The sequence below is a fragment of the Lampetra planeri genome, chromosome 24 (genome assembly GCF_965212315.1).
Source record: "Lampetra planeri chromosome 24, kcLamPlan1.2.h2, whole genome shotgun sequence".
NCBI lineage: Eukaryota > Metazoa > Chordata > Hyperoartia > Petromyzontiformes > Petromyzontidae > Lampetra > Lampetra planeri.
The window spans coordinates 12,036,185-12,055,257 of record NC_136130.1 but is presented as its reverse complement, the minus strand read 5'-3'; the positions used below and the strand labels follow the sequence as shown (position 1 = coordinate 12,055,257).

The 19,073-nt window shown below is 49.9% G+C and overlaps 1 protein-coding gene across 3 annotated transcripts in view; it reads left to right on the top strand.

The window, feature by feature from the left end:
• The window catches only part of LOC144726809 (choline transporter-like protein 1), a 36,533-nt gene extending 23,631 nt beyond the window's left edge, over nucleotides 1-12,902 (top strand). For 2 of the 3 annotated variants that reach the window (XM_078605726.1, XM_078605727.1), the window contains 8 exons: nucleotides 219-405; nucleotides 1,046-1,211; nucleotides 1,665-1,821; nucleotides 3,619-3,699; nucleotides 4,930-5,067; nucleotides 6,798-7,037; nucleotides 7,372-7,479; nucleotides 7,966-12,902. In XM_078605726.1, the coding sequence (XP_078461852.1) occupies nucleotides 219-405; nucleotides 1,046-1,211; nucleotides 1,665-1,821; nucleotides 3,619-3,699; nucleotides 4,930-5,067; nucleotides 6,798-7,037; nucleotides 7,372-7,479; nucleotides 7,966-7,986 (1,098 nt within the window). In that variant the 3' untranslated portion in view covers nucleotides 7,987-12,902. The remainder of the gene's footprint in view (nucleotides 1-218; nucleotides 406-1,045; nucleotides 1,212-1,664; nucleotides 1,822-3,618; nucleotides 3,700-4,929; nucleotides 5,068-6,797; nucleotides 7,038-7,371; nucleotides 7,480-7,965) is intronic. The other variant, XR_013587338.1, reaches the window with a different exon arrangement.
• The last annotated feature ends 6,171 nt before the right edge of the window (nucleotides 12,903-19,073 follow it).

The window sequence follows — 19,073 nt, the reverse complement described above, 5'->3', positions numbered from 1 at the left end:
GTGCTGGGCCTCCCCTAGGTTGACTCGGCCTCAATTGAGTACCTGGTGCGGTGTGTGAACATCGCCACTAGGGAGCCAAAAGGCGGCCGGGCGTGGTGCTGGCCACCCACCCCTTCGCATACCGTGCCGGCCTTCATAGGTGGTCGCTAACAGCACTTGCCCCAACGGTCCTTTGAAGGCTACACGGGGGATCTTTGTCTCGTGCGCGTGTGAGCCAGGTGCTGCTGCTGCTGCTGGTGCTGCTGGCGTGGAGGCGCCTGCACCTCGCGGTGGGGCTCTTCGGCATGCTGGGCAGGGTGTTCTCTCACCTCCCGCTGCTCATCCTGCAGCCCGTGTGGACCTTCGTGATCCTCGCCAGCTTCTGGCTCTGCTGGGTCGTCGTGCTGCTCCTCCTCGGCACGGCAGGTGAGCGTCCCTGGGGGGGGGGGGGGGGGAGAGACAGCGCGGGTGTCCGGCAATGCCACGCGCTCCTCTAACGGTGCAGAGCGGGCGAGAGAGGTTTCTCACTTACATGGCGGAAGATGCCCGCAGTAGCGCGGCGTGACAGATGATGAGACTTGGACAGCCTGAGGCCCTGACAGCGCCGGACGTCAGGTGCAGCCCACGTGGAACGATGCAATCTGCGTTCGTGAGTCGTCTCAAGGCAATCAAGATGGTGCGCGCACACAGTGGGCATATTCGCTTCACAGAGAGAGGCAGCCCCGGAGACGCGTCGGTGTTCGAGTGTGCTTGCGGTTGACGGTGATGCAGTGGCTGTTAGCGGGCTCTACCTGGCAACCTGGGTTTGATTCTCGGTCATGGATAACCTCAGTGGCAAGTGGTATCTGAACCGGTCCTGGGCCTCCCCTAGGTCAACTCAGCCTTAAATGAATACCTGAAACGGTATTTAAACATCGGCGCTTAGGAGTCAAAAGGCTGCGGTGCTGACCACACCGCCCCCTCGTGCGCCGTGGCGACCGTTATTGCCCCAGACGTCCGTGGCGCCAAACGGGACGTCGTTGTGGTGTTTCCGGCGTCCCCCCTGTGCGTGCGTGCGTTTGTGAAGGCGACCCGGTGCGGACGGCCCAGGGCTTTGTGGAGTTCCGGCTGATTGGGCCAATCCGCTACATGTGGTGGTACCACGTGCTGGGCTTCGTCTGGGTGACGAGCTTCGTGCTGCACTGCCAGCGCATGGCGGTGTCGGGAGCCACGATCAGCTACTACTTTGCCCGGTGAGTCCCCTTGGCCACCGGCAGCGCTCTGTGGTTGTGTAGCAGCCCATTGATTCTTCACTGCACGCTCGTGTACTTAGCTCCCTAACGAGCCATTGCGACGTCTGGGTTATGTTTTTATGTAAATTGTGGTCACCGTGAAATGAAATATTTTATGGCAGAGAGAGCAGATGGTGATAGTGTACTGCACGATAACTTAATTTGGTGTTTTTAAGCTGACATATTTTTTGTGACCTTTACTTCACTCGCATTTTCTTTGTCATTTCGGTCACCCAGGTCACCCTTGCAATGAGACTCCATCGCGGTCTCTTGACTTCTCCCCTAGTTACACAAAGTCACACCTGAGACACTTAAGCATCACTCTTCCTGTAAGGGGTGGGAGGGTGGGGGGTGCGCGCCGCCCGCGTGAAGCTCCATGGTAACCGCTCCGCTCCTCCTCCTCTCGCCGCTCAGAGACAAGCAGCGGTTGCCGCCATACCCAATCCTCTCCTCCGTCTGGCAGCTCTTCCGCTGCCACCTGGGCACGGTGGCCAAGGGCTCGCTGCTGCTGCCCCTGCTGGCGCTGCCGCGGTGCCTGGTGATGCACTTGCTCTGCTGCCTTCAGGACAAGGTCAGGGTTTCGGTTCCCCCGTTCGCACGCTGCGCTTACGCGAGTCGAGGAAGAGGTGGGAGCACGCACCCTCGAGTGCCAACGCCCCGTCCACACGATCTGGACAATCAATACATCCTGCCGAAAACAGCACCCGTGAGCCGACAGGAAAAAATTACGCGTGCTTCCTTCAAAGTTTGTCGAGTGCACGCGTTGAAGCCCCAGGGAATAAGTTTTAAGTCAAAACAGCCCCTGCATGTAATGAATTGTCGAATTTGAGAAATAATCAGGATAGTTATAATCGTATTCACAGGGTATTATAATCAGCCAAATGAATCGTTACATCGCAGATCGGGAAAGGTGGCGGTGGCTTGGGGAGGCCTTGATCCAGCAGTGGATCGACCACGGCTGGTGACGACGACCAGAACGCTGATGTAACAACGCATAAGTCTGAGCGCACGACTCCAGCAGTGGCCGTTGAAGGGAAACAATCCCGTCTAGGAATGCCGCAACTAACCATCGTGAGGGTACAGACAGGGAAACTGTGATTCAAGCAAAGTGAGATATTTACCCCGCTCAATGGAAACCCAGTGAGTGATTTCCAATGTCATTAACGCTGCTGGGTAACTGAATGTTCAGACAATTGGCTCAACTTATGCGGTTTAAAAAAGCATCACATAAAAAAAAAATGACCCTGGTGATTATAATATTGATAATCCTACTGTAGTTTTATTTCATAGCCTGCGTCCATCAATCGGCATACAACTCAACAACCGTAGCACAAGGATGAATTATAGACCCGGAATATGCGCGCGGAGAATCCCCGTTACAACGGGCGGGTTCGACTCTCGTTGGAGGGAGCGGCGCTTCCCCTGATGCCGCAGTGAGTGGAGGGCGTTGCGCGTGAGACGAAAGCAGAGCACTTGGAGAAAACCGGCACCTCAAGGGGCAACGCTCAACAAGGTCGCTACAGACGGGCTCGCCAGCCCGCCCGCCCGCCCGCCGTGCTGGCGTCTTATGGCCACCTCACAGCAGCCCAGCAGGTTTAGGAGTTTCACCTCGCAGCAAGCCCAGCAGGTTTAGGAGTTTCACCTCGCAGCAGCCCAGCAGGTTTAGGAGTTTCACCTCACAGCAGCCCAGCAGGTTTAGGAGTTTCACCTCGCAGCAAGCCCAGCAGGTTTAGGAGTTTCACCTCGCAGCAAGCCCAGCAGGTTTAGGAGTTTCACCTCGCAGCAGCCCAGCAGGTTTAGGAGTTTCACCTCGCAGCAGCCCAGCAGGTTTAGGAGTTTCACCTCACAGCAGCCCAGCAGGTTTAGGAATTTCACTTCACAGCAGCCCAGCAGGTTTAGGAGTTTCACCTCGCAGCAGCCCAGCAGGTTTAGGAGTTTCACCTCGCAGCAGCCCAGCAGGTTTAGGAGTTTCACCTCACAGCAGCCCAGCAGGTTTAGGAGTTTCACCTCGCAGCAGCCCAGCAGGTTTAGGAGTTTCACCAAACTCTGCCTTGGAAGCACTCGACTCCAGGCGTCCGCTGTGCACCGCTGTGCCCGGCGTCTCTGGGCTGTTCACAGTCGTGCTGCGCACCTCTTCACGAGTTGAAAATTCGTGACGAAGCTCCCGGCACGCGGAGCGAATGTTGGGGAGCACGGCGAACAAGACGCGCGGCTGTCTGATAACACGCCGGGACTTTCTGCCAGTTCTGTTGAGAGCGTGATGGCGGCGGTGTCTTGTTGAGGCTGCTGTTATGTTCGTACAGTTGTATCGGCGGTGGCTGCGTTGTGCTGATGATGCTGATGCTCCTGCTGCTGGTGTTGTGTGCAGAGCAGTGCCTGTGCCCGGTGTTTGTTGAAGAGCTGCTGCTGCCTGGAGGGCCTGGAGAAGCACCTGCGCCATTTGCACGAGGTGAGGCCACCGAGTGGCGTGACGATGCTGCCCCCAACCCCGCACTGCGGGCAGACTGGGCTCTCTTCACCCTTTGGGAGGGCGCCGTTACAATGGAGGCAATGTTTCACAAGGCTGAATGGGTTTTTTTTCATATCCTCGGGAAACAAAGGGTTTATTTTTGAGTCTGTGGATCTTCAGGTCAGTCTTTGAGTCTCTATGTGAGTCTATGGGGTAGCTGTGCAAGTCTGTGGTTCACTCTGTGAGCCTAGAGGGGAGTCTGTGTGAGTCTATAGGGGATTCTGTGTGAGTCTGTGTGAGTCTATAGGGGACTGTGTGTGAGTTTGTGGGAGTCTATAGGGGGATTCTGTGTGAGTCTATAGGGGACCGTGGTGGAGTGGAATCTCTCATCATCGATCATTTCCCAGATCACGACTCTGCCGTAGGTACAAATAGACTTCATCTGACGACTCCGGATGCCAGAGAATGGCTTTACAAACTCAATACGCACTATAAACCCCGTCCGCTGCTTTGCAAATGCCTTGCGAGATAAGAATTGTGTCCACTACTCCCTCCGACCATGATGGCATTCTGTGTGTGTGTGCAATTTTTGCAATAATTATTGCAGGCACTAATTATAAGCAATGTGCATTTTTTTCAATAATCAGTACCTGCTCATGAAGGGGAATTTCGCGGTTTGTCCTCATAATATAATGACGGAGTACACTTGGCATTGGCGCGATGGTTCTCACAGCGCGAGGCGACCACCGCAATGGAGTGCGTTGCCGCCGTGTTTCACGGACGCAGTCCCCCCAGCCGCCTCACACACGGGGGCGGCGATGCCGTGCCTGCCATCCCAACTGGGCAATCGGTGGCTCATTCAGCAGAATTTCACGTGATGTCTCGCGGTCTTTTAAACATGCCGACGGCACATGCTGTATTTGACGGTTAATGCACCCGCGGTTACTCAACTCTCGTCCACCCAAGAGTATAAATGGGTCAGGTGTGTTGGGTTAAAGAAAAAACGTTTGTCTGGCTAGCGCGGTAGAATGGGCCAATTGCCGTCCAGAAGATGCTGTCTATAACTCCCTCTGGTAAATACCCTTGTGCAAGCATTGCAGCGCTGGGCATTTACCTTTTACCATGGTATTCCCCTGCACGATGTACTATAAATGTGAGAGATCTTGGAGCGGTAGATATGGATCGCAGCAGCCGTTCATCTACCCTCCGTGCCTGTCTGTCACCTTTTAGACGGCGTACATCGCCACCGCTCACAGCGGAACGGATTTCTGTGCGTCGGCGCTGGAGGTGTTTGAGCTGCTGTCCTCAAGGCCCCTGAGGATCGTGCCGCTGGTGGCCCAAGGCAACCTCCTCGTCTTCTTGGCCAAGGCAGGGGCAATACGCACGCAGCACGTGGACATGCTAACTAGGAACCAGGGCCCAGCCGTCATTCCCAATCTATCTCTATCCCCCCTTCTCCCTGAGCCCAATCCCGTTTCTGGTCATTGTCCGTCCTTGCACCCCTCCACTGGAATTCCCCTGAACATTGAGCAGTCCCCCTCCTTAACCTCATTCCGTTCCTCTCTTCAAGCTCACATAAATAGAAAACGAATTTTTTGCATTGAAAACTATTTTATTTTTTATTTTTTGTGTGTTTAGTTTGTTGTCCTTCCCCTGTACCTCCGATTAGTACGGTTGGCTACGTACTATGCGAAAATAAGTTCGACATACATTTACGTACAAGGCTTGCCTTGTAAATATGTGGCAGTCCACCCACATTGGTTCAAGAAAGCCTGGCTAATCAGTTGAAGCAACAACAATGTCCAATCTTGATTTGAAGCTCTCGTGACTGCAGGAATCCATACTCTTTGGTTCTTTCGGTAAAGTCACGTAGGTAGAAATAAAATAAAATAAAAACAATGTCCGGCATGACATCTTGTAAGCAGGGGGCCAAGTGGGGAGGACAGAGTAGAGCCTTGCTGGACCGTTCATAGAATGTTCCTGCACAATTCCTGGTTTCACCGGGCTCTGCTTGGGACTCATCGGGCTAACTGATGGAGCAGTCACCCTGGTAGAACACATGTTACAACACCACTTGTAGAGCTCCCCTGCTGTTATTTTCTCTGAAAGACCATCTTGTGTTTCGGTCACAATTTTGCCACCAGAAACGTTGTCCATTGTCCGTCCCCAGAGCAATAGAACTGCAACTTATAAAATACTTTAATTGAGGAAATTACGAAACACATTATATTTAAATTTCATAGAAAATCGCTTGGCTGCATAGGCAGAGAGCGATTTGCATCGACAGTTCTGCATCAGCAGGCGTTGGGTCCCATACAGTCGTCAACACGCGTTGGCTCCCCTACAGTCATCCAGTCACTAGCCCCCATACAGTCATCGTGCTCGCTACCTTTAGTTTGCGAGATCCTGGTTGGGTGTTGACTGCCCATCATCCCTCCAGGGTCGATAAAATAGGTACAAATCCATGGGCAAGTCAACAGTGGTTGTCCTCGGGATAGACTCACCCCCGTCATAGGAATGTGGAAATGCCACCACTGGCTTAGGGCTGTAAAGACGAAATGAGCACCGCCTCAATGCTTATTTGAGCAGCACGAACTTATTTGGCAGAGGCACTCTTGTGGAGGTCGCGGTTCACATTCCGACCGTTTTTTTCATCACGATATTAAAAGCTTTTCAACGAGAAATGTGCTTGTTATTGTCTATGGGAGGAAACCGATACATGCATCAAATCATCTGTTCACTCATCGACAATTTCCGATGAAAGTGAATGACAAGCCCGTGTACATTTAGACGAATGTTGTGTTTTTTAAGAGAAAACAAGTTTTGAAATATATATTTTTTTTTTCCCCGGGCAAAGCCGGGTACTTCCTGTATAGTAGATAACGCAATGCAACTGGTATTGAGCAAATATCCTAATGTTTAAAAATAATCTGCAAATTACTCAGTTGAGATTGCACACAGCAAAAATGGCCCCCCAACTTAAAAAAACTTGACAGGATCCTCCTGAAAAATAAGCGTAACAGCAACAATAATTTGACAATTTGCGAAATGCCTTTTCTGCAGTGGCTAATTCCGTGCCACTTGCGGCCCGTGCGCAGATGCTGGTGGTGGCCGTGACGGCCTTCTTCAGCATCCTGGTGCTCAACTTCCAGCCCAACTACCACCTGTGGGTGGTGCCACTGGGCCTCGTGTGCCTGCTCGCCTTCCTGGTCGCGGGCTGCCTGCTCTCGCTGCTGAGCAGCGTGTCCGACGCCCTCCTCGTCTGCTTCCTCCTCGACTGTCGCGGCAGCAGCGACGGTGGTGCCGGCCGGGGTCACGACGCCGACGGCGAGATCCAGGTGTGTGAAGCGGCTGGCTTTGAATGGGGGTGCCCTCCTCTAGGCTACGGGCCGATTCTGAATCGATGCATTGTCTCAACCGCCGTGCCTGGAGACTGAGCCGGTGCCCCAGTGTGTTAGCCAGTAAAACAATGAATTGTTTGTCTGTATCATAAACGACCTTTAGTCTTCATAGACATTCACCTGCCTGTCCGCTGCCTTCATGCAAACCAAGCTGCCCACATGTCTACTTACATGACTTCCTATGCAAATGCAGTCGCTTTTTTATATATATGTATAAACCTTCTCGTAGACTTGATTGTGCTCTTCTCTGTTGATGTGTGATGGGACTCAGAAATGTGTGAGCAGAAGCATCAAGAAGCTGGCAGAGTTGGATCGACGGAGAAAAGACAGCAATGATGCGAGGGATCAGGCTGTAGAGGAACAGGAATTGAGGTCGCTGGTGAGTGATGAGTGCTCTCCCCAGCTCTCCCCAGCTCTACCCAGCTCTCCCCAGCTCTCTCCAGGTATCTCCAGCTCTCCCCAGCTCTCCCCAGCTCTCCCCAGCTCTCCCCAGCTCTCTCAAGCTATCTCCAGGTATCCCCGGCTGTCTCCAATTATCTCTAGCCTTGTCCAGCTGTCCTTTCGCAGGAATGGATTGCAGCCAGGAAAAAGTGGCCAGTTTGAAAGAGTTGGCCACATCCCCTGTAGAGGGGCTCTCTACAGCTCCCTGTGGTGGAGGCCCTTCCATCAGCAGTGGCATGAGCAGGCAGTAGCAGGGCTGCGCCCGAACCCGCAATACATTGAAGCAGCAGGGAAATGTGTGCAACCGCCTCGAACATTCATAACAACAACAAGTCTGATTTGCAGCGTGCACATAATGTGTGGGCAGCGAGCACGCGACACGCTCGTGCCGTGTGGCTAATGACTCGCCGTGTCCCTCCGCCAGGGTTCACCCAGCGCCACGTGAAGCGCCGAGGCCGGCCCCGCCGCACCCAGTGGAGGCCCTCGCTCTGCCTGCGCGTCCGCCACCATCGCCGCCCCTCAAGCTGCACCGCACAGAGCCCCGTGTGGTGCTGTCGCGTGGATTGGCAAAACTCAGAGCACGAGCAGTTTTGGGGACTTGACATTAGCCTGCTGGAGTGTGCCTGATAAGAAAATTGCACTGAGAATAACAAAATAGCAAATAAATTAAAACTCAATCGAATAGCATGTTATAGTTATACAAATTATCATTTATTTACACAGCGCCTTTAATCGCGAGATCACAAAGCACTGTACGTGTCAACATTTCAACACTCAATCCAAAACAAAATATATCGAGGCAATTTTTTATGCTTTACAGGACAATAGCATTATGGAATACAGATCACACCAAGTCATTGGTCGAGAGCTACAAGAACGATGGAATAGGCGTGAGTCCTCGGTCCTGATTTAGAAACACCGAGAGGGCCCGAGTCATGGACACGGCTGTGGGAGGGTGGCCATTCACGTGTAGAGGGAGCCACGCGTGGGGTAGAGGGAGCCACACGTGGGGTAGAGGGAGCCACACGTGGGGTAGTGGGAGCCACACGTGGGGTAGAGGGAGCCACACGTGGGGTAGAGGGAGCCACACGTGGAGGTAGAGGGAGCCACACGTGGGGGTAGAGGGAGCCACACGTGGGGTAGAGGGAGCCACACGTGGGGTAGAGGGAGCCACACGTGGGGTAGAGGGAGCCACGCGTGGGGTAGAGGGAGCCACACGTGGGGTAGAGGGAGCCACACGTGGGGTAGAGGGAGCCACACGTGGGGTAGAGGGAGCCACACGTGGGGTAGAGGGAGCCACGCGTGGGGGTAGAGGGAGCCACGCGTGAGGGTAGAGGGAGCCACACGTGGGGGTAGAGGGAGCCACACGCTGAAGGTCCCTAGCCCCCGTAACCAAGTTTACGGGGTTTTGCCCATCTGCAAATGTTTAATCTTATTGTGTAACGCTGTTGTTTTCAATGTGCACGTGTGTGTGTGTGTGGTGTGCTTTTGTTGGGTGTGGTGCCATTGTGGTCAGCACACTGCACTACTATCCAAGCAGCTAGAATGTAATTCCATGGATAATGGAGGAATATGGGACATGAAGCTGTCCTGGCCACCCCACCTGGTCAACTCGGTCTTAAATGAGCACTTGGTGCGGTGTGCAATGACACGAGCGCTGGTTCGACAAAGGTGACTGGGCGTGGTGCCGGCCACTCTACCCCATCATGCGCTGTGCGAGCTTTCAATAGGAGCTCACTAGCAATGCTTGCCCAATGTGCGAGAAGAAGAACTGGGGAAACGGTTGCGATTGCGTGTGGTAGTTGCACGCACATGCACACACACACACGTCGCAAAGCCTCTCACCGCGAGCCCTCCCCCCCGGCTGTAGTCTCCCATTCAAGTCGATAGACCACGCCGACGGTGGCTTGGGGAGGCCTTCATCCAGCAGTGAATTGATCATGGCTGATGATGATGACGACGAGGCCACACTGTGCTTCGTTGAGGTTGAATGCTTTCATTTGGCATCTCTGAATGCAGAGGTTGGGTAATATCAGCAATACACCACTGCCTTGCCCAGATATTACAGTGTTGTGCTCTGTGTTTTATGTAATGGATTGTCCATTGAGTATATTTTAAGTGAGAAGAAGTTTCTAGACCCAACTCGCACGAAAGTGCTGTGATACACAACAGTTACATGCGATATTTTTTTAAATATGTGCAGTTCATATAATTACATTTCTCACCAAGGTGCAGGTATCTTCATCTGACAAAGCAGCTCGTCACTCTCAGTGTACTGATATATTTCATGATATCGTTCGCATCTTTCTAGCATCCAAGTGCAGCGGCACCTCAACCCTGTACAAGCCAGCGGTGTGCATCTGGGGGGTGGGGGGAGAGGAGGTGTAGATACACTTTGTTTGAGAGAAGGGACATTCATCGGCAGAGCAGAAGCCTGGAATTGAACAGGGCCAGGGAGCTAAGAGCGTGGACGGCTGGGGGGAGAGCGGCAGTCGTTTTTTTGTATTTTTACCAAAGGATCCTATTTAGAACGTATTTATTCGTCAGGACGAGCGAAGCGGCTGCACCGCTGGGTGACACTTTGCGGTGTGGCGTTCCGTGTCCACTGCTGCGTGTGCGTGAGCCGCCGCCCTGTTGAGGACCGAGGGGAGAGCGCGCGCAAGGTGCGTGGCCGGGTGGCCGGCAACGCGTGAGCCGAACGCGCTGAGCGCCGCGCAGACTCGGGAGGGCTTGGGGCTCCACTCTTGGGGCTCGCGTCACCCAGAGCTCACGGTCCTGGAGCGTTACAAACCCTCACGTAGTAAAAAATACGAAACTCTGTTAAACATTCAGTCGCCAAAATACCATTGTAGAGAAGAGTATAGCTACGTATGCTGCTCCTTTCATTTTGCATTAATGTCCTGTAGGCATGTATTCTACCTATTATTGCCTTTAGTTATGATTTTAAATATAGAACGGTGACTGTATATTGTACCTTGATGAAGAAGTGTACAGATGTTAACGTACAGGAAGTGACAAGACAGGCCTCCTTGCTGCAAAGTCCTGGAACTGAGTGACTTGGGACGGGTTGCCACCTGCGAGCGACACGGCACCAGAACTTGCCTTGGGTGCAGGGCCGGATTCAGATTGTGTAGGCCCAGGCACTGTGAGTCCCCCAGTAATATTTTCCAAAGGAAAACAAAGTTGAAGAAAAATATAATTTATTTTTACAAGGCTAACGACAAATAAAATTCAGCATTCACAACTGAAACAACTTTTCACTTCATCTTTGGAGGCCCTCTCCAGCTGATGGCGGCCCCTGGGCTGCAACCCCTACAGCCCTGTGCCTTGATCCGGCCCTGCATGGGTGTAAGACTCACGAACAGAAGAGGGGGAACGACAGGTTATAATGCATTGGCTTGGGTGAGTGGGGGGTGTTAGGATTAGTGTGCAACGGACTACAACCGGGACTTTGAAACGTCCCAGGAAGTCTCTGATTTCCCAGGACTGCAGCTGCCTCAACAAGAGGACAGTCCTCGGAAAACCAGAACAGGTGGCAACCCTAGATGGACAAGAATGCTGTTTAAAAATGGTGAACAAATTAACTCTGCAGTTTGATTAAACCTCCCTTCCTCGATATATCGAGCCTTTTTTAATGGTGAGTAATTTTAGGATCATGTTTTTAATGTTTTTTCTGTCGAAGCATTTAGAGTTGTCTTTTAGAGGTTGAAACAAAGAATTACTTTGTGCACAAAATCGTTTGAGGGGAGCTTTGTTTTTGTGAGGTTTCTTGGAAAGACCTCGTGTTACCGTGGGCCAAATGAAACCCCCACTCTACCAGCTGGGTGGAGGTTGAACCGAGCGATGGATACGATGATTGTTGTCACGGGAATTCTCAGTGAATCTCACGGCAGAGGTACGGGAATAAAGACCTAATCACGGAGAGGTCACGGAATAAGCTGTGGTTGGTGCCTTGCCTCATATTTTTTAATCAAAGTATTTATTATAAATAAAATCAAACTGTTTAGATGACTATTTAAAAGTAAAACAAAGACTTAAAGCACGTTTCTAAATTTATTTTGATCAGTCACATTGTGGTGTTGGGTTAGGTGGGGAAAATGACCAAATGTTCCAGCTCTGCAGCCTGACTGAAGGGTTCACTCACCTTGAAAGCTTGCCAATGACCTGACCTCCGGTCACCGCCAATATTTGGATGACGCTGGTTATACGCAACACTTTAGTGATAGATATTAATAATTATTTTCTCGAATAAAAACGATATACTACAGTGCCATCATGCGTGTGAGGTTGACAAAGGCCGACTGGCAGCGCCCAATAGACATCTCCACCTGCATAGAAATTGTCTACTCGTTGAAGACAGCAGATAACCATATCTCATTCTAATATATTCACGTGTAATAGTATTTGCAAATTGATTTCAACAATTACCTCAACAAAGGGAAGATACTGCTCTTCGGATATCTGTTGGCCTGAAATAACTTATTAGTCCACTGCTACTTCTGGGCTGTTGCATTGCATGAAACAAAGCTGCTTTTAACGAATCTACATCAACACTTTGTATTTAGTTTCTATTTAATTTGTATTTAACTTATTGCTACCGAACGTCACCAGGTTGATGCATTTTAACAGATGTGGTGACTGCCAAGCTTGCTGCTCGCTGTATGAAGTGTTCACCTGAGGTGATGTACTTTGTGAAGTGTTCACCTGAGGTGATGTACTTTGTGAAGTGTTCACCTGAGGTGATGTACTTTGTGAAGTGTTCACCTGAGGTGATGTACTTTGTGAAGTGTTCACTGAGATGATGTACTTTGTGAAGTGTTCACTGAGGTGATGTACTTTGTGAAGTGTTCACTGAGGCGATGTACTTTGTGAAGTGTTCACCTGAGGTGATGTACTTTGTGAAGTGTTCACTGAGGTGATGTACTTTGTGAAGTGTCCACTGAGGTGATGTACTTTGTGAAGTGTTCACTGAGGTGATGTACTTTGTGAAGTGTTCACTGAGGTGGTGTACTTTGTGAAGTGTTCACTGAGGTGGTGTACTTTGTGAAGTGTTCACCTAAGGTGATGTACTTTGTGAAGTGTTCACCTGAGGTGATGTACTTTGTGAAGTGTTCAGCTGAGGTGATGTACTTCGTGAAGTGTTCACTGAGGCGATGTACTTTATGAAGTGTTCACCTGAGGTGGTGTTTAACGCCAGCTGTTGTGAGTTTTAATTCTGTAGACGTTCAGTGCTTTTTCATTTATATAAGTGAATGCAAAGTGGTCACAATTTCATTTCACATTTATTGTTTAAACATAATTTTACTCAAGCTCATTTGAAATAGTCACTGTATTGCCTAGCATGTTAATAAACGTAACAACATAATTCCGTGTTTTTGTATTGATGTGGATTGTTATTATTGACAGGAATATTAAGAATTGCCAGGGATTCTCTGCTCTGATGTTTAGTCACAGAATGTGTACCTTGTTATGGATTCATTGCCAGGTGCCTGCCCTGAGACCATCATTCCACTGAATGTTTTCTCCTACAACATCAGAGTGCAGCGCCACATTAAATACGCACTACAATGACAATAGTTTAAAGCGATTTGAAGCATGTTTTTTTTTTGGGGGGGGGGGGGGGGCAGAGCTTTGTGACGTCATATTTGAGGGGCGGTCTGACTTTTTGTGACGCCGCGTGACGAAGGGGGGGAGTAAAAAATCGTCCAAAAATCGCGTGACGTCATTTATGGACGGCCCCTTTTAACACAATGAGATGTCTTTTAACGATTCTCATTGGGAAACTTTCTCAGGTGTTGTACAGTTGGAGCAAGGTTTTGTGCAATACGTTGAGAGAAACATTTGCGGTTACAATGTAAGTCTCGTCCGTGCACGCCCCGTGAGTGGGCACGAACCATTGTATTCATCAGCATCACTCATGACTCCAAAGTGTTGAAATTGTCTGCCCTGAAAATGACATTTACTCCATCACAAAAGCAGGCTCTCTGGCGACAGTTGTGCTCGTGGCTGTGTGCTGCTAAATGCAGGGTAATGGAGGAGAGGCCACCTTTAATTGTGACAATTTCATTGGGAAGGTTTCACGGACACGGCAGCTGTCAGCAAACGCACACACGCAGAGATAATTCTCTCCGATCCAGATGAGCGCTAAGTCGGTGCCTCGGGATGATCCCAGATTTACAGGGCATTGACGTGAAGCAACACCAGCAGCAGCAGATGCTGGCTGCACACGGACCCCTCACATCTCAGCTGCGCACTCGAGGTAAGCGAACGGTCTCCTCTCCTAAGGTCGTTAAAGATTCTGCGAAGATAATACCGCAATCGGTAAAGTCACGTAGGTAAACAAAAACAAATGAAAATAATTAAATCACGACGTTTCGGAGGCAACACAAGTCTCCGTCTTCAGGTGGGACCGTCACAGCCAAATTTATTTTTTACTTACCTACGTGACTTTACCGAAAACATCTAAGAGTATTAATCCTTACAGTTACGAAAGTTGCAGAACCAAAATGTATGATATTATTAACACGTCTATACGCCATACGCAATGTAAAGCAATCTTAGATGTACTCATTCACAAGGCTGATGTGGCAACATAGCCTCAATGTGCAGGCAAAGTAGAACATGTTGCTGTCTAAAGTTTTTAATTCCCTCTTTAGGTGGTTTACATTTTGAGTTCCATATTTACTTGATAATCTCTGTTTTAAGATGTGAAGTTTTGTATGCAAAGTGATGAGGGCAGAGCAGACAGGGATGGTTTATAATAGAGGTGTTTTGGGTTAGATCGTGTAAATATATAAATGTGTCGTTAAACCCGCCACCACCCGACACAGCCAACTAGTAAGGGTTGTCACGTAAACAGAATGTGTCCATTCGTCACTAGTACAGCACTAGTGTGTAGTGTAGTGTATAGTGTAGTATACTAGTACAGCACCACACCGGTGTGTTGGAGAGCAAAGTCACAACATTTACAATCTGAGTACGACGTTTCGCCAGTAATTACAACTAGCTTCATCAGGCGATAGTCAGATTTATGGAGAAGTCTGACTGTTTTGTTGCTTATATAGAGGCGTAGACGTGGTGACCACGCTTCTGTGTTCTTGTGCAAAGTGGGTGGAGGGGGAGATTACTGAGGCAACGCACATGATGCATGTGCATTATGCGAACCCTTTGAACGTGTCCTTCCTGTTTATTGTGTTTATTATTAAAATAGCCCCTCCAACGTTAATCCCTATTGAAGTAAGCTGCCCTTTATCGGCATGCATTTAAATAATGATATGCACATTTTTTCTCTAACCCCCCTCCCTCTCTCTGCCTCCGCCCCCCCCCCCTCTGTCTATTTAAGGCCACCCCACAGAGACGATCACCCCTCTCTGTTACCTGTGTTGCTCTCGCTATGTATCTTGGTGATATCTGTGTGCTAATATGTCTGTCTATAGTTTTCTGGTTAGATTTGATGTCGCTATTTCATTATACCTGATGATGATTGCTTGTGTTGCAATCGAAACGTCGTATTCTATTATTTAATTTAATTTATTATTTTATCTTTAGACGTGACTTAACCGAAAGAACCAAATAATAATGTATTACTTTATTGTTGGCTTCCACGCAGCCCTAAGGCGGTAGCTATCCGAACGGTTAACATTATTTATTTGCTGTTTCCGGGAAGGAGTCTGCTTTACGATATGCTCCTAAACTGTGTTTTAGAGTGACATTCCTATTATCCGTGTTCCTATTATCTGTCACTCCCGTTACTCGTGGCCAGAATCTGCAAAACACGTGAATTGATGCTTCCGTGCCGAACAGCCCTTGCCGACGTTGTGAGCCCTCTGGAAACACACTCAATGATGGTGACGAGACTTACAGACTTTGACTTCACTATAACGAACGATTATTTCAGTCTCAGAAAAATTTCTTGGGTATTAAAGAAACCAGTTTTTACACGTGAGTATTGAGCAAAGTTTAACAAATTAGGTTTGTTTTTACATCAAGGCTAAGTAGTTTGAGAGCAATTCCAATGGTGCAGTTCCAAGCAGCATAAAGACATCGCAAACATCGCAAGTTTGGGTGGAGAGGCAGCTTCTTAAATTTTATTGCCATTTATGTTTCAGTTCCCGTGGATGACAGACGGGTCATACCAGAGTGAGTTGGCTAACTTCCCTTCGCTCGCATTACATAACAATAACAGAGCAACTTAAACGTATTTCTCCATGCATGACCGTTTCCTAAGCGGTAGGCGAAGGCATACATCTTGATTACCTTCGTCAGATTATTTATTTAGACGGCAGGAGGAATTCGATGAGCTCTGAAGCTCTTTTCCACAGATGCCGGGCCTTTAGAGTGGAGGCCCCGTGGATGGGTGGCCGCGCCGCGCTTAGCTGCAGACGAGAGGGCATCAGCTTCACTGCGCTTGCCATGGCAACACACGTGCAGCAATTAGTGTGCGTCACTCTACGACTAATCTGTTTACTTAGCTAGGAAAAAACACACGAAGTATGTTTGGCCAACACCAATAGCGCTTTTATAGTTTAGCAGTGGGAGAAGTCTGGAGACCCCAGAGGGAGGCACGGGGAGGGGGGGATGTGCTGAGAGGCGCCCTCGTCAGGAATCAAACCCGAGGGCTTCCGGCTGCGAGGCACGAGTGTTGCCACTGTGACACCCTGCCGACACATAGCTACTGCACTCAACAATGATGAACTCTATTTAGCCGTACTAAGACGACGTTATAACACCAGACACAATATGAATACAAGGGGCTTCAACACAAATGTCAACGCTTCTGAGAATCTGCTGCAGTGCCACGAGACTGGAGACCACGTGGGGAAGATTCCAGACGCGCGTTGACAACGATGGCGAACACGTGGAGATTCTTGACTTTTTGAAGCTATGGACATCACATTTAGTATCATGTTACGGTGTATTATCCGTTCTTTTTTCCATTCAAAACGACAGTCCCGTATAAGTGTTAACATTCCGTTTTAAGCGCCCTGCATATGCAAACGACAATTGGCTTGAGTTGAGCTTTGAGGCGAGGTTCTTCGCGTTTCGGTGGAGATGCGCCCAGCAGCAGCCGCCTCAAGTCCTGCGAGCCGCGAGTCTCTCGCAGAAGTCCGTCGGGGTGAGTGCTGTTTGGAAGCTCCCGGCATGTGCGGACATTCAACTCCTTTCGCACCGCACGTAGCCAACCGCGCTAATCGCAGGCGCGGCACACGAGGGAGTCGGTGGCCAGCGCCATGCCCGACCGCCTTTGTCTCCTCCATGCCGATGTTTTTACACACCTCGACAGGCATTCGTTGGAGGCTGAGTCGATCTAGGGGAGGTCCAAGACCGTGAGCAGGAATTGAGCTCGAGTCACGGAGTTTAAAGCGAACACGCCACTGCCGCTCCCTCCCCTACGTCGGGGTAGTATTGTCGCGCTAAGCCAAAGACGGCTTAGCCACAGATCATTAATTATCGCGTCACGCTCATTCAAAACAAGGGTGACGACCGTGACCACGACGAAGATGGCAATCTTGAAGACGGTTGGAGCGATGATGATGATGATGCTGGTTATGATGATAGTTTTTCTAATGAAGATAGATGATATTGATGACAATGACAGCGGTTCTAATGATGATGCTGGTCATGATTGGTGATTAATGATTGCGCTGCTGCTGTAGCTACCTATGAGCCATCAACCGTAACACACCGGACATTCATTTAAGGCCGAGTTTCCCTAGGAGAGGATCAAAACAGGTGGGACTGATTTTTGTAGTGATGAGAAATCGACGCTAGGTTGCCGCTCAGTGTGGGTTACATCTGGGCTAACTCCCCAAGTCAAGGAATTGATTTGTACGGAGATCTGGTGGCATTGTGTTGGACTTTATTGCAGTAGACTGCACATTGTCGATAATAGACTTGGGTTGACTGAGACATCTTTTTAGTTTTCATTTGCAGTGGAAGAGGTTGGTGACCGTGCCACCTGCACCCTAACCACCACATACCACGTACCAGCCGCTGCATGAGTCGCGAGTTCTGTTTTGAACGGAATCGGCCGCACATGAATTTCAAAATGTGGAATTGGTCTGATTTTCTGCAAGCATGGCCATGGGCCCACCGAGCAGTGGCACAATGAGGGATACAATAGCTCCACGAATCATCCGGCAACAGGTTGCATGCAGCGAGCCAGCAGCTACTCGGTCGGCTTTACCAGAGCTCAGCCAAGGCAGCACGTGAGTGACACGCGACACAATTGAGCTCTTTGTGGAAGTACGTTTATTAATAATTTCAACACATTTAACAATGGTCGAGTAAAACTATTTCAGCATTTAGTTATTTTTGTTTGCTCATGTAACTTTGTAAAACAATTCCATCTTCAGAGATGTGGTAACAACCCCTCCACCTCATGTATATCCCAGATGGGCCCTGCGCCCGTATCGCCGCTCTTTGCAAGTTCCTTAAAAACTCTTTTGCGAGCTTTCCTACAAACGAAGTGCACGTTGGGCGACGGCGGCCCGTTCCTCCAGCAGCCCTTGGCGCTGCGCGTCCGACGCTTCGATCCCGCACCTCGCTCAGTGGCGCCGTCGCCTCGTCGCGGCTGCGATGGACGAAAGGCGAACGTGTTTGTGTACTCGCTCGCTCGTTCGGCGCCCTTGTACCGGGCTGGCCACGACACGTCGCGTGGTGCTAATTGTGCTTTGGTTAAAATATAGACGAGGTAATAGAAATCGGGTTAAACGTAAAAAGAAAACGATCAGTTCAAGTTGTATGCCAATGGGCACTGGCCCTAGCTATCTATATGTATGTATAATCACAGACATGGTGCGTGCGCTGTGTGGATGTAGACATTATTTCGCAAACCGTACGTAGCCCACCGCGCTAATCGGAGCGGCGGGGGAAGGAAAACAAACGACTATTTATATAAGATCACCACTCTGACACGGCACGGAAACGCCCTTCAAGTTTTATTCCATACCAGCGAGAGGCACTGGAAATGAAACCAGACACTTCTATTTGTAATCGTCGACTGAGCGGCATTGCCAGATCAGCCATTTGTGTTTCAGCTGCAGTGACAGTTTACCAGCTGGTCGGTTGCAAAATGGAAATGTACCCAATGCACTAAAAAAATAATGTTGCATTTAATATATATTTTGTATGTATCTCGCAAAGTTCCTATTACACCACTTTCTAAACAAGGCCTAGTGCTTCTGTCATATGGCTTATGAAAAGCAACCATGAGCTTTTCAGCTGCAAGTGATGTAGCCATGCAATGGCTTTGTCTCCGAGTAGGTGAATTGCAGATCCACCGCCTTCAATGTTGTATTGCAGGGAGCGCGAAGCTATAACGGCCTCCTGAAGCCGAGGCGGACTTGGTGATGCGAACGCAGCAAGCCTTTTCAGAAAGACACAATCCACTCCAGGGCTGTGACCCACGTGTGATCCACGTGGATGGTTCCACGCCAACTCGTCCACCGCTCCGTCTCATCGCGCTGTTCTTCCTTCACGAGCGGCCGTTCCCCTCACTGGACGGCCACACCGCACCTCACCGCACCTCAC